The 14,191-nt window shown below is 38.0% G+C and overlaps 1 protein-coding gene across 1 annotated transcript; it reads right to left on the minus strand.

The window, feature by feature from the left end:
• Positions 1-12,735: 12,735 nt before the first annotated feature.
• On the minus strand, positions 12,736-13,812 carry LOC149187459 (uncharacterized). The gene is made up of 2 exons (XM_089412822.1): positions 13,510-13,812; positions 12,736-13,388 (listed from the first exon to the last, which is right to left on the minus strand). The coding sequence occupies exons 1-2, from the start codon at positions 13,774-13,776 to the stop codon at positions 13,005-13,007; spliced, it is 651 nt and encodes a 216-aa protein (XP_089268948.1). The 5' UTR covers positions 13,777-13,812; the 3' UTR covers positions 12,736-13,004.
• Between the last annotated feature and the right edge of the window lie 379 nt (positions 13,813-14,191).

Genomic DNA, 14,191 nt, shown 5'->3' on the forward strand with positions numbered 1-14,191 from the left:
CTCACTCCATTTGGCCGCATTCTCATCGTCAAATCATGAACAGTGACTCTAACAATCACTTTCCGGCTGACCTGCGCGATTTCTCCCCCGGTAGCGCAGCTCACTCCACACTGTCATGAACCTTGTGACATCTCCTGTTTCCGCACAATCCTCCAATCACCCAGTTCCCCAACTCGGGAAATGTAGTTTATAGTCCCACGCCTCCCTTCAGCTGCCTGGAGCGCTAAGACTATGCTACCTTCATATAGTCATCTGGCCAGATCACCAGTGTATGACTTCAATCGATTGCCATTCACCTTTCATGGGAAGGTATTTCCATTCAATTTAACCAACTGAATTGCTCCACCGTCAGTAATCCCCTTAATGACATAGGGCCCTAGCCAGTGCATTCTGAATTTCACTGGAAATTTATCAAACTTATTGTCATATAACAAAACCAGATCATTTACCTTAAATGTGCGCAGCTTAATGTGCCGATCATGCCATGCTTTTTTGCGTTGCTTTTGGACCTGTTGGTGAAATCCAGCCAGAAATATTTCTTCCTCAAGCTTAGCAAGCTGCGCAAGCCTCTCTTCCAGGGCTTCGTGATCCGTCATACCCGTGAGTTCCGCTATGCGTAGACTTAGCAAAATATATTCCATGGGCATCACTGCTTCAACAGCATATACAAGCCTAAAGGGTGTCTGTCTAGTCAACTTTTTGAATGTCATCCGATAGGCCCATAGTACGACGGTATGTGCAAGTCCCAATCACTTCGCTGAGTGTTGCAAACCTTGGTCAGAGCATTCTCCAGTACCTTATTTAATGCTTCCACTGTCCCATTATCTTGAGGGTGATAAGGCATGCTCTTCTGGTGATATATATGAAATTCCTCCATTAGTGCACTGATCATCTTGTTCAGAAAGTGCGTACTGTGATCACTCATCAAGACCTTTGGACACCTAAATTGCGTTAGTACATACTCAAAGAGAAACTTCACAATGGTTGCGCCTGTGCAGTCCTTCACAGGTTGTGCCTCCGCACATCGAGTTAAATACTCATTCGTGGTGATAATGTACCGCACTCCCATCTTCTTTCCTTAGGGCTGAATGGTTCCCACAAAATCTATGGCCCATTTCTTGAAAGGTCGTAATGTCATCTATGGGTTCATAGGCAACTCATCTCTCCGAAATGGCTTGCCAGTCCTTTGACACACATCACACGCCTTGTAGTAAGATTTTAAATCCTGATGGAGGGTTGGCCACCACAACCTTGCGCGTAGAATCTTTTGTACGGTCGCTCTTCCTGCATAATGTCCTCCCGCGGCATCCCCATGAGCGTCCGCAAGGATACTGCTTCTTTCAAACTCTGGTACATATCGTCATAATACTTCATACGACCCCATTTTGTACAGATGGCTGGTAATAATAGAAAAGTCTGCTGCAAGCAACACTAACTCCTTTTTCTGTTGGATGGTGTAGCCTTCTGAGGGAGTTCCTATCGTTAGGAAGCGTATGATGTCTTCAAAGTGACCATCCGCGATGCGGTTTGCAGTTTGTGTCAGGCAATCCCTCCTCCAAATTAGTGGGTTCTTCCCCTTTTTCAATACACAACAGATGGTCTGGTCCTGCGTTCAGTCCTCCAGGCTTCACAATAACCCCTGGAACAATAACAACCACTTACAGATTCTCCCCCCCAACACAGACTTATTGACCAGGTATTTCAACGCAGAATGATCCATATACATTTTAAAATGTCCCCCCAACAAATAGTTCTAAACTTCTAGAGCGCGTATACCATGGCTAATCCTTTGCGCTCGGTGGTGGAATAATTCTTCTCAGCCTTGGATAACCTCTTGCTTGTGAACGCTATAGTATGGTCCAATTCTCCTCCGCTGGCCTGTGTCAATACTGCTCCTAGTGCTATACATGACGCGTCTACATGTACATGAAACTCCTTCTTCCAATTTGGGAAGACTAAAATCGGCACAGTGACCATTTTTCCTTTCAGCACATTCAAACTTTTCTGACAGTCCTCGTTCCAACAGAACATGACATCCTTTTTCAATAACTTCTCCATAGGCGCAGTGATCTGGGCGTAGCCCTTGATAAACTCCCTGTAGTACCCAGTATGTCCCAAGGTTGCGCGCAGCTATTTCACACTCCTCGGCGCCTCTAAGTTAAGTATCACTGCGATCTTCGTGGGATCTACCATCAATCCCTGTCTACAAACCACATGACCCAGCAGAGTCCCTAAAGGAACAAAAAACAAACATTTCTTCAGATTGAGCGCAATTTGGTACCTTCGACAAGTATCTAGCATTAATCGCAAACTTTCCACATGGCATTTTACCAACCCACACACTATCCATTCATCAAAGTAAACCTCCAAAAACTTATGACTGAAGTCTTTGAATGCTGCAATGACTATGCACGAAAAATTCGCAGGTACATTCTTTAATCCGAAAGGCATTACAGTGTACTAAAAACATCCTCATTCAGTTGCAAAGGTCATCTTGTTTCTATCTTCAGGCATGATTTTGATCTGATGGTACCCAGAAAACCCATTAGTGAAGGAGTACTCTTCCTAGCCACTTACATTATCCAATAACTCATCAGTGAACAGAGTCTATAAAGGATCATGCATGCAAGCGTCATTCAACTTCCTGAGGTCTACACATATCCTTATTTCATCCTTCTTCTTCTTTTCCTGTACCACCATTGGGCTCACCCAATCAGATTCTTCTAATTGCTTAATGATGCCTGCCGCAAGTATCTTATCTAACTATAAGCGGACCTTCTCCTTATACTTCGGATTGAGACGGTAAGGTATTTGCTTAACCGGCTTCGCGTCGGGTTTTAATGTGATCTTCATAACGCCTAGGTTTCCTATTTTCCCCTTTAACTCCATAAACTTGGTACGGAACAAATCTTGGTATTCGCAGAGAAATTCGGCAACCTTATCTACCATTACGTCATCCCAATAATCTCTAATATTTGCAAATTCGGGTTCCACGTCCGTACCAATATTTACCTGTTTCGTTTTTAGTGGTGCGGTTATATCAAGATTCTCGATATGCGGTCCCTCGACTTCGCAGTGACCCTCGGTTTCAGGGATATTAATGTTTCGTGGGTCCTCGTCTTCTTCTTCAGCAGTCATGTTATAACATTCCAGTGCGTGCCTCAACTAAGTAGTCCAATCGAGTTGAACTAGATCCAAAGGATCTTACGGTATCCTAAAGATTGCCACTTTAACTTCTTGTAGCACTTCGTCAATATAGTCAAGCCTGTCTTCGACACTGAACATCATTATGAACCCTTCGCATAGATCCCATTCACCTGTGCCATGGCAGAGCTCTGTCTTTAAGTACCAGTTCATCAAGATGACATCCAAGGTGTGACAGAACAAGTGCACCCATTCAGGTTGGGGCTTTGTTCCATAGGACTTAGCCCATTTATCACTCGTACCTTCGGCTTCCAAAAGCATGTTCTCATCATCTTCCTACACTCGCACCAATCATCAAAACTACCCTTGTGTGTACTTCCCTCTCAAATGCATCAAAAAACACATCCACATCATTCAAGCCATCATGAGTGGGCAGATTTCTTACCTCTGGCGACACACAACATAGAGGCCGAGCCATTATGTTACAACTCAGCATGGTTACTTCATGTAGCTGATTCTTCGAGCACTCTAATTCTTCATCTGAGTCTGAGTTGCAGGAACTCTCGTGATCCCATGTAATTCGTCCATCCGTTGTTGAATTCACCCAATCTTGGTCTCCCGTTGTTATCTTATATATGTAGTCCAAATCGTCATTGCTTTCGTAATCGCAGACTAGTTCCATATAGTGCGATCCTTTAACAGGATCTAGGGGTACTATTATATGAAGCGATTTCTTTTCAAATATCATCTTTCGCTTCTTTAGGTTGATTACCCCATTCATGTCAGTAGCCCAATCAATGCCAAGGAGTGTAGGGTAGGGGTTGCTGTCATCCACAATTTCTATTACTTCAAAATCAGCCAATGCACTTGTGCCTTCAATATCTACACTTTCTCCTTGTAGTTGTCCCATGGGGATGATCTTCTGCTGATTTGATATTCTTAACTGAATCGGAGACCACTGCAGCATGGGTCTCCCCATCCGCTGCCAAGTTTGCTTTGGCAAAACATTTGCGTCTGACCCTAGATCTAGAATAACCTGATCCATTTCATATTCTCCTATCTACGTGGTGAGTCTCATCTCATGCCCTGTCCTTGCTTTATGCTTACCAATATTCCGTACCACGTGCGGTTCACCCGGAGCGTTTCCGGCGTATCTATTTATAAGTTCTTGTAACCCCTTCATAGCCTTGCTATCACGCAGAAACTTCATGCAAGTCTCTAGAAAGGTCGTAAGCATAGAAGGGTCCATTTCCTAAACAAGCTTATCCTGACTCCTTGAGGTAGAGGCCTCAGTGAAGCTCTTTTTTGCTTCCATGAACATTTCACATGCACGCTCCAAATCAAATTCAACCTCCTTCGCTGGAGCTTTGCAAACCCATGTGTTGTCTTTGGGTTGTTTCCCCTTATCGTCGCCCATTGCAATTCCACTTTGGAGCACTATATTCACATTCAGATCCTCTTCGCAAGGCTCAACCCTCATCATCTACAGGTTTTGAGTCAGTTGCGGTTGTAGCACCCCTTTATCGTGTATCCTCGCTATTAGTGTAGGACAATCCACCGTCTCATGATCAAACTGAGTACAATATTTTCATGACGAACGCGTTGGGTTAGTGCATTCACGGGCATAGTTTCCTGGTCCTCCACAATTATAACAGATCAGCTGTCCCTGGCCTCTTCCAGGGCCTCCTCTGCCTCGTCCACGTCCACGCCCCTGAAATCATGTTCGTGCCATCCCAGCGCTCTGGTTAGGGGGCCACATTTCTGCCTAAACTCTATAAGTAGGTGTTCTATCCATCATCAATTCATAACTTCGGTAGTTGCGCTCATAAGGCCCTACCGACCTGTAGAAGTTGCAAAACTGTTGCTACGGTGTTTGTACAAACTTCTGCAGCAAATGACAGTTATCAGTCATATGTTTCTCTGCTACTTGACATATAGCGCACCACAACGCAGGCCTCGCGCTTGGTCTTGCTTGGGCTTCCGACCTCAAAGGCATCAGTCCTCCTCCTGCAATATAGTTCGCAAAGACCTAACAACGGTCTTTGTCATGCCCCTGACCTTTACATTTCAAGCACCATATCTCTTCGTGTGCCTCTGGTCGAACTGTTCTGTCTTACTTCAAACTTTGCATTTCAAGGCAAAGATTTTGCAACTGCATAAGGATCTTCTGAACCCCTAGATTCAGATCTTGCATCAGTGTTTCATGCAGTCTTATTGCAATCTCCAAGGCCTCTGCCTGAGTCATAATATTCTATTGTGACAATGCAACCCTTAGGTGAGGCAGGAGCGAAGCCATGAACCACTCGTGGTGTTGTCCATCTGTTAAGTTCATATTAGCTTCACGGATTTTACACTTCAATCTTTGATCCAATTCCCAAGGTGTCTCACCTGGTTTCATCATGATTTCCTTGAACCTCAAAATCGACTGCGCCTCGGATTTAGGCTTACTGAACTCTTTATTTAGCGTTGTCTAGATCTCTGCCAACCCAGCATTTGGGTTATCATTAGGGTACTTGATGTACCAAGTTAGTGCACCATCCTGTAAAAAGCACTAACCAACGTTTCCTTCTTCATGTGATCGTCTGTGACGCCCTGAGCTTCCCATACAACTTTTACGAAGAACCACAACTAGTCTGAGTCCTCATTTCCCAAGCCCTTAAACAAAGGCAGTTTCGCTGGATTCACCACGTTAAACTATGGTGGAGGTGGTGGTGGTGTGGGCGAAGTCACAGGGGGCAATGGTGGTGAAGGTGGAGGTGGTGTGGGTGGAGGTGGTAGTCACGGAAACCCTCATTTTATCAACTGAACTATACTTCGTGGAGAAGCCTGCGCTACTCCCTCTTCGTCACTCAAAGGAGGTGAAATCAGTGGGCTATATTCAGGACCCTTTCTTTCTTTGTTCCTGTAAGTCTTTCCACTTCGTGTAGCTTTGAACATCAAGGTAGCTGCATAACCCGTTTTTCGCACAATAACATTTTAATCTAAATATTTAAAGACTTCAAGTACTTACCTCGCGGACCTTTGAAAAAGCGCCGCTCCGCCTCGCTGTAACTGACTGAGGTATTGATCACGAATTCTATCACAAATCCCCCTATGATACGATCGAGCCAATGATCGATAGAGTGTGCGATCTTATCCTCATAGGCTTTCAGTCTCTATACGAACTCCAGGGTCCAGACAATAGGACCATTAAGCCTCCACTTTCCTTGGTTATTTTCTACCTTCACGATCCACTCGTATAACTCAACTGGAAAGGAACACAAAAAGATCTCGTGGATTTTTGTATATAGGTACCTGTTTAGCCACTGTTCCTTTGTCATCGGTGGATTTCTATTCTCCTGTGCCGCGAATTCGTGGATCTTCCTATCCACCCAGTCTTTAACCTCTTTCTTAGTTGGATTCCAGTGATACGACATCACACATCTCTCATGCAGATTTCAGTCCCGACAACAGAACCATTTGTTGGCTTTATGGAGCCTGACCCAGGTTTAACGTTAGTTAGTCAAACAAATCCCTACACTACTGGTCCTTTCGGCATTAGCCCACAGAGCGTGGACCGAAGTCTCACCCGAAACAGTATGGGGGATGTTGGAACCAAGTTTCCACACCCTGAGATGGTCGTGATGTCAATTTATACCCTCTGCCTCTACATTTGAACAGGTCATTAAGCCTTAGGGATTTGTCAGTCTACCTTTTATTTCTCCCTTCAGTACCTTCGCGAAGGTGTACGATTGACCTTCGTGCAACCCTAACCCGTGGTCCAGGTACTTTCGCGCAGTTATGACAATGTATTGTATAGGTTCCCAAGTTATCCCAAATGTTTTACTTATCTTACTAATCTATCATAGTTAGCACCACGTAAATTGATATCCTTACTTGCGTTCAATTACCTGATACAATCACATATATTCACGCATCAAATAAACATTATAAATTAAACCCAAAATGCAATATAATCAGATGCATTAATAGGAACTAAATACATAGTAATTGCAAAATACTTCTCTTTATTGATATCTTCCAGTTTAATACAGACTCTATCTACCCCATGCACATAGCTGCAGGGGTCTGAGCACTCAGCTGCAAACTTCCACCCTAGGCTTCTGTGCACTTAGCTGCAGAGCCTCTACCTACGCTAAGACCCGAGAACACTTAGACTTCTCTACTCTACTTTGCTACTTTCTTCCTTTTTTTCACTACTTAGAGCTTACTTCCATAGCTCCTTTTTATACAATCCCATGGTCTGCGAACCATGGGTGGATCTTTACAGCTGACTTTACACTTTACAAAATAAGGGCAGATAACCCTTTATGACTCTTGACACCTTCGTGCTCCGCGAGCACAAAATGCGGATACTTTACAACTTTATTACAAAAATTGTTCCAGAACATGGGCTTTTAGCCCCAAAACTGCCCTTGGGGGGAACCCATTCCCAATAGACATTTAGGGGAAAAACAAAATTAACTTATTTGAAAGTGGATCTTTTAAGAATCCATAGATATTATACAAATGTGATCAAACATCAATATAAACATAATCCATAGTTTTCTTTCTTTTCATACAGAACTATGTTAATGATTATTTTTGGGATAACTCACTCTATTAACATTCATTATAGATTGTATCATTTTGATTAAGTTTATATATGAATTTTTAAAAAATGTACCTTGTCAATATCACAAAATTCAAAATTGGGATTAGAATAATTACTTAATTTTCTACATCAGAAATTACCTAATTGACTATTTCACCTTCCCAAATTTTATACACCTTTAACAAGCACACATTTCAATCTCTTCTTTTTCTTTCTACAAAAATTCGCATTGGTGTGACAATATTTTAAGTGTCAAATATTTGAGAATACTTCTTACATATCTTTCCATTTTCCTTATTGTAAGCCCAAGAACAATGCCAAGTATTCTTGAAGCAACATTTTTGGTCTCTAAATGTGATTCTTAAGTAAGATATGAACAAGAAAACATGATTCAGGATATCGTGATATCTATCCAATAAAGATTATACTCTAAACCTACTTTGTCACTCATTTTTTTGCTTGGTTTGATGGATACAGTGAATAATCAAAGTCCTCAATAAAAATAAGATACTTGTGATTCTTAAGTGAAATATGAACAAGGTAACATGATTCATGTTATTTCCATATCTATCTAATAAGGATTATGCTCTAAATCTACTTTGCCACTCATTTTTTCCATTGGTTTGAGAGATACATTGAATAATCAAAGTCCTTAATAATAATAACATACTTGTTAGTCATGATGAATAACTTCCTTTAAAGTTGTGTTTGTATGGACCTTAAGAATCTCCAAATTATAAAATACTTAGTCTACATAACAAGCAATGGATTTCCAAATTATAGCATTGATAGGGCTCTATAAAATAAGTGAGCTTTGTTCATGGCTCTTATAGTACTTTGCGAAAATTATTACCTTTAAACAAGTTCATATACTTGAAATGTGAGATGTAAAATGAAGTGTTCATTTATCATATAAATACACTGAACATATCCTCTCTTGATATGAGTGTCATACAAATATTTGATTTTGACATGTGTTTAAGGCTTTCTATTACCATTTTTAATATGTTGAAATTAAAATTAAAAATAATAATAATTGATGATTTTATTTTTTATTTAGTCATTAAAATCTGGAGATATTTTAAAAAACTTGAGTTTAAGCTATTTAATTTGTAGCATTTGAGTGCTTTTCAGGGTGTTGTGCATTCAAAAATACATTTTAAAAAATAAAAAATCACATTTTTGTATTATTTGAGTTCTTTTTAGAGTGTTGTGCATTCAAAAATGCATTTTTGAAAACAAAAAATCACATTTTTTTCTGGAATTTGTTTGTGAAAAATTCTATTTCTTGTATAAGTTAGACTAAGCCATTTTTAATATGATAGAAATAAAAAGTTAATATGATAATGTCTTTTGGATTAATCACATTATAAGCTGTTGCTCAAACATGTAGAACCATCTAATGTGGTTCATCTCACAACAAATGTATAAACATATCTATTTTGGAATAGGGATAATAAAATTTTAATTTAATTATCAATAATTATTAGGTAGATTGTAGGGATTTAACCTCCATAGAATATTCTTAGTAGTATACGCAAATTAAAGATTGAGATTTATCTCCAAAATAGTTATGTCCTTTTTACTCTTTTAATTAAATTGATTAATTAAGGAAAATATGAGATGAACAAATATCATATGAATTGAGTTATGGTTTCTTGGGCATGTGGTATTAATGAACCATGGTATTGGCCCATGAAATTGTAGCGAAACTTATTTATAAATTAAAAATCGCCATGATGAAATATGCTAAATCTTTATGGATAAGAATCTCATCGCATGATATATATATATATATATATATATATATATATTAATAATAATAATAATTTAAAATAAAACTATTATCTATTTAATTTTCTGATTTTTTTTTTTAATTTTAAAAAATGTGAGATGTATTATGAAGTAAGTGCTTTCATATTCACACTTATTATGGATAGATATTTATAAATATTTACCAACCATCTTATTATGGATAGATGTTTATTAACATTTACCAATCATTTAATTTATATAACTACTTTAATTAATCTAATTTAATTTACAATAAAAATGCTATAATATTTTTTAACATATTTTCTTAAAAAATGAAATTAAACAAAAAAATAAAATATTGGACACAAACTTACATTAACACTAAAGCCTAGTCTAAAGGCCCCACAAATTAGCTTGGAAAGTAATGGAAATTCTCACAAGATTATGACAAAATTAGGCAGAATTTTTTTACAATCTTGGTTACAGCTATCAAACATCAGGATTTTGGGTGCCCTAGAGATTCTTGATGGTGTTGAATCCATTTCCACCTTAAAAAAAATTCAAATACCATGGCATTTTGATTTTTTAAGATTTGTTTTTACTAGATTTAGGCTAGAAATCTGTGGCAAATTTGTGGCATTGGTAGACAATGCCTTAACAGTGATACTCCTACTACCCAACTTTGTTAAATACAAATTTAAGCATGGCACAAGTAATATTCTGTTCGTATTTGAGAAATAAATTGCACACCAAAACTTCTCAGTGTACATTAGAATATTCACACATATAAATACATAAATCATTGGTTGAAGATATAAATTCTATCTTAATCAGACAATCATTTAGTTGAGCAAATCTCTCAACAAAATACTAATTTAACAACTATTTTAGTTGGACTAAATATCTCATATCTAACTAATTAATACATTTAATGATGAAAAACATTAATTAATAGGCACAAGACAAGAATAAGTTAAATCTCCAAATTTTGTCACTAAAGTGATCTACTATGATCTACTGTTAAAGTACTAGCTTTGAACTTTTCCATATCATTCATTAAAACACTGGTATTTTGATGTTTCCATCATAAATCTTCTCAAAAGCGTAGCAAATTAATCATGCATCTTCCATGGCTACTTTTTATATACAAACCTTCATACTCATACGGAGTTCTTCATGTCTTAAGACCATAGTTACCAAATTCGAATTCGAATTCGGATTCGAATTCGATACGATACGGAAAAAATTCGACTCTATAAAATTCAATACGGAAAAAATTCGACACTATACATCTTAGAAATACTTTAATATATTAATTTTTTTTATTTTATTTATAAATTTAAATAAACAATCTTTATATTCAAAATTTAATGAAAATATAAAAGTTGTATATGTTAATTTTTTTCCAAAATAGAAGTTATTGTTTTTTATGTTTTATATCAGAGTTATTGATTTGTAACCAATTTACTATTTTATAATTTCCAATTTTCTATTTTATAATTTCTTATAAGGTAGGAATTATCCTTTTTTTAATTGCAATTGTCATTTTATGAAATCTTCTAATATAGAAATTACTATTTTTTTTTTAATTTTTTTATAAAAATTATAGTCTTTTTTTTCCAATAAGAATTACCAATTTGATAAGATAGAAATTACCCTTTTTTTTTTCTTTAAAAATCAACTTTTCTTTTTATTTTTTTCCAATAACAAAATATATAAAAGCTAATTGATCTTAGTATTAGCTTTACCTTTCTCTATATTATTTTCAATTTTCCACCAAAGTTGCCTAGTTCTAAACTTGTTTTTCCCTTCCTCTATTATTATTATTTCCACCCGGGTTGGGCAGGTCCGAATTTGTATTCTTCTAATGCATGAACAAAGCAAAGCTGGATTAAAAATTTTACCTTGCAAGGACGATTCCTATTCAACAATTGAAGAGTAAGTTCAGTAACCTATTTCCACCAATTCAACAATTGAAAAGTAAGTTCCTAAATTATAGAGGTAACTGTAAATTTTATTTAAAAAAATAATAATAAAATAAAATACTTTTCAATTTACATACATATAACACCATTTTCTGAATTTTTCTTGAATTTATAAAATATAGTTAAACAAGGTTTAAAAATCTGTAATTTGAAAAAATTCTTATAGATTTAGTCAACCATATAGATTGGTATATATCAAACTTCCAAATCTATTTACCTTATACCTTACTTTGCTTACATGGCCACTGTTCAGTGTAACCAAGCACATCACGTATTCGTTTTGGAAGCGAAACACATTCAAGTTAAACAGAATCATGTTGGGAGCGAAACACATTCACGCTAAGGTTTGGAGCGAAACACATTCACACTCAGGGACGAAGCAGAGTGAATGTTGGAGACAGCGAACCGAATTGAAATTTTCCGAATTAATCACCGTATCGAATCGAACTGCCGAATTAACGTATTTTTTTCGGCGGTACGGACGAACTTGGTAACTATGCTTAAGACGATGGTTAGGCATTCAACACATACTAATACCCCTTTCCCTTCCCTGGCATGGCTATCCAAAATCTGGGAAAACGTAAATTCATGGCTGTGATCGTTCTGGGGCTATCCAGTCTTCTTAAGTTCTGGGTAGAGTCGGAGACGCCCAAACTCTTGAGGACATGGTCAAAACCTTGAGAGCAATTATCTAGTCACTGAGGACATTGTGTATTGTACAATCTGGGTAGAGTCGGAGACGCCCAAACTCTTGAGGACATGGTCAAAACCTTGAGAGCAATTATCTAGTCACTGAGGACATTGTGTATTGTACAAATCGAATCTGCTACATGGCGGAGACACCAAAAAAAACATATTATGCTAAACGAATTTAAGATTGTTAAACGGGGCGAACTCCGGAGCAAAAATGAAATTGAATTCACATTCATATTAGTGCAACTCTGATATTCAGTACAAACTAATTCCTCTTCCATCACATCAAGCCTCATCTGAATACAGTGTTTTCTTGCCGTAATTCCTCTTCCATCACATCAAGCCTCATTTGAATACAGTGTTTTCTTGCCCTGCTCTCCTTTGTGGATTGGGTTTATTGATAAATACTCTATGTCCATTTTTTCAAGTGGGTTGAGAGCCCGAGTTTTGGGTTTGAGCTTATAAATGTGACCAAATTAACTACTTGTAATTATCTTCAGTAGTAGTCCTTGCCCGTAGAAATAACAAGCACGCACTTCATAGATGAAGATAAATTAAGCTTGCTTAAAATTTGTATTTATAAATGTACAACCCAGGTCTTCCTCTTACATTGGCTTTTGGAGATTCTTGGCTGTGTTTTCTTGCTGTCATCAAGCTTTGCAGAAAATAGACTGCTCATCATCCTCAGAATTAGCAATACCATCATAGAAGCTAGTTCTGAAACCACTCTAGCCTGGAACAGTCTCATGTACATGACGGTTATGCGCCAATGGCAGCACAGCAAAACAATAAACCGTAGGAATTTCACATCAGCAACAAGATGTTGCAATAATCTAAAAAGTTAATCGAAGCCTGCATTCTAGAGAACTCTGGATCTGAGCTGGATCATGGTAAATATTGTCTCTGAAATTGACATGGAAGTGTAGAAGAACAAAAGATTCTCCTGTAGAAAGCTGCGAGGTCTTCACATCTAGATCATGCTTTTCAATTTCCTCCAGAATCCTCCACATATATCTCGGCCTTCTTTGGCTGGTAATTATGATAATTGCTTCCTTGTCATAAATTTCAACGGCTACCTTCAGGTCTGTGTTCTTGTCTGTTTTTTGTCCAGATTGGATTGCCAGCAGACGGTCTCTCTTTCTCTTCAGTTGATGGACATCCTCTTCGAGCTTTCTAATGTAATTAATGGCTTCCTCGTACAATCCACATCTGTCAAGCTGTATGAACAATTCAAATAGATAATTTAGGCATATAAAAAGCTTAAAGCAATCACCTGCGGTGTTACAGTTTGATATAGATACAGTATGAGTCGTGGAAAGCATGTAATGTTGTAATTACCTTGGGAGGAGTAGTGGGCAAGAGAGACTCCAGTTGTGTACACAAGTATTTCATTCGTTTCCTACGTAACTGTTCTGCGACTATCTGGCTTTCTTTGGTCTTAACAGTCGTCATTTGATCCACATCTCGCCATACTATTTCTTGAAGATCAATACACTCTTCTTGTGAGTCTGAGTCTGCTTCGAGTGGACGCTTTCGGGAAGCAGTGGATTGTTGAGCATTTGAATTAGAAGGACATGTATATGAAAACAAACACTGCAACGCCATAATCAAAGCTATGGAGCCAAAGATTAGAGATCAAGATCGGGGCAATTTGATGGCTAAAGATTAGAGAACAAGTAGTTCGCTTATAGAAGGCGCTGCGAAATGAGTTGGAGGTGTGATAGACACATCAATCAAACACGGATTGAATGTACACGGCTTTGACTGTTTGATACTTCACATGCGTCAACTAGCAGTACATGATCACTCACCACTGTGACGTAATTTTTCTTCGTCGGAATGACGTATGTGTCATTTACCTGCCCACTACGCGGTTGTCAACACGAAGAGTCTTCACGGTACGGCAACAATTATGGTAATGACTATGCACCCCGTATTGGCGGACCCTACAAGATAAACGTTAAAGCGTAAGATAAGGTAGAACTAATACTCTTGCTCTTTTCCAATTAAAATGGAAAGG

The sequence above is a fragment of the Pinus tabuliformis genome, chromosome 3_1 (genome assembly GCF_031772625.1).
Source record: "Pinus tabuliformis cultivar Carrire ecotype Pingquan chromosome 3_1, CPIR1, whole genome shotgun sequence".
Classification (NCBI taxonomy): Eukaryota; Viridiplantae; Streptophyta; class Pinopsida; order Pinales; family Pinaceae; genus Pinus; species Pinus tabuliformis.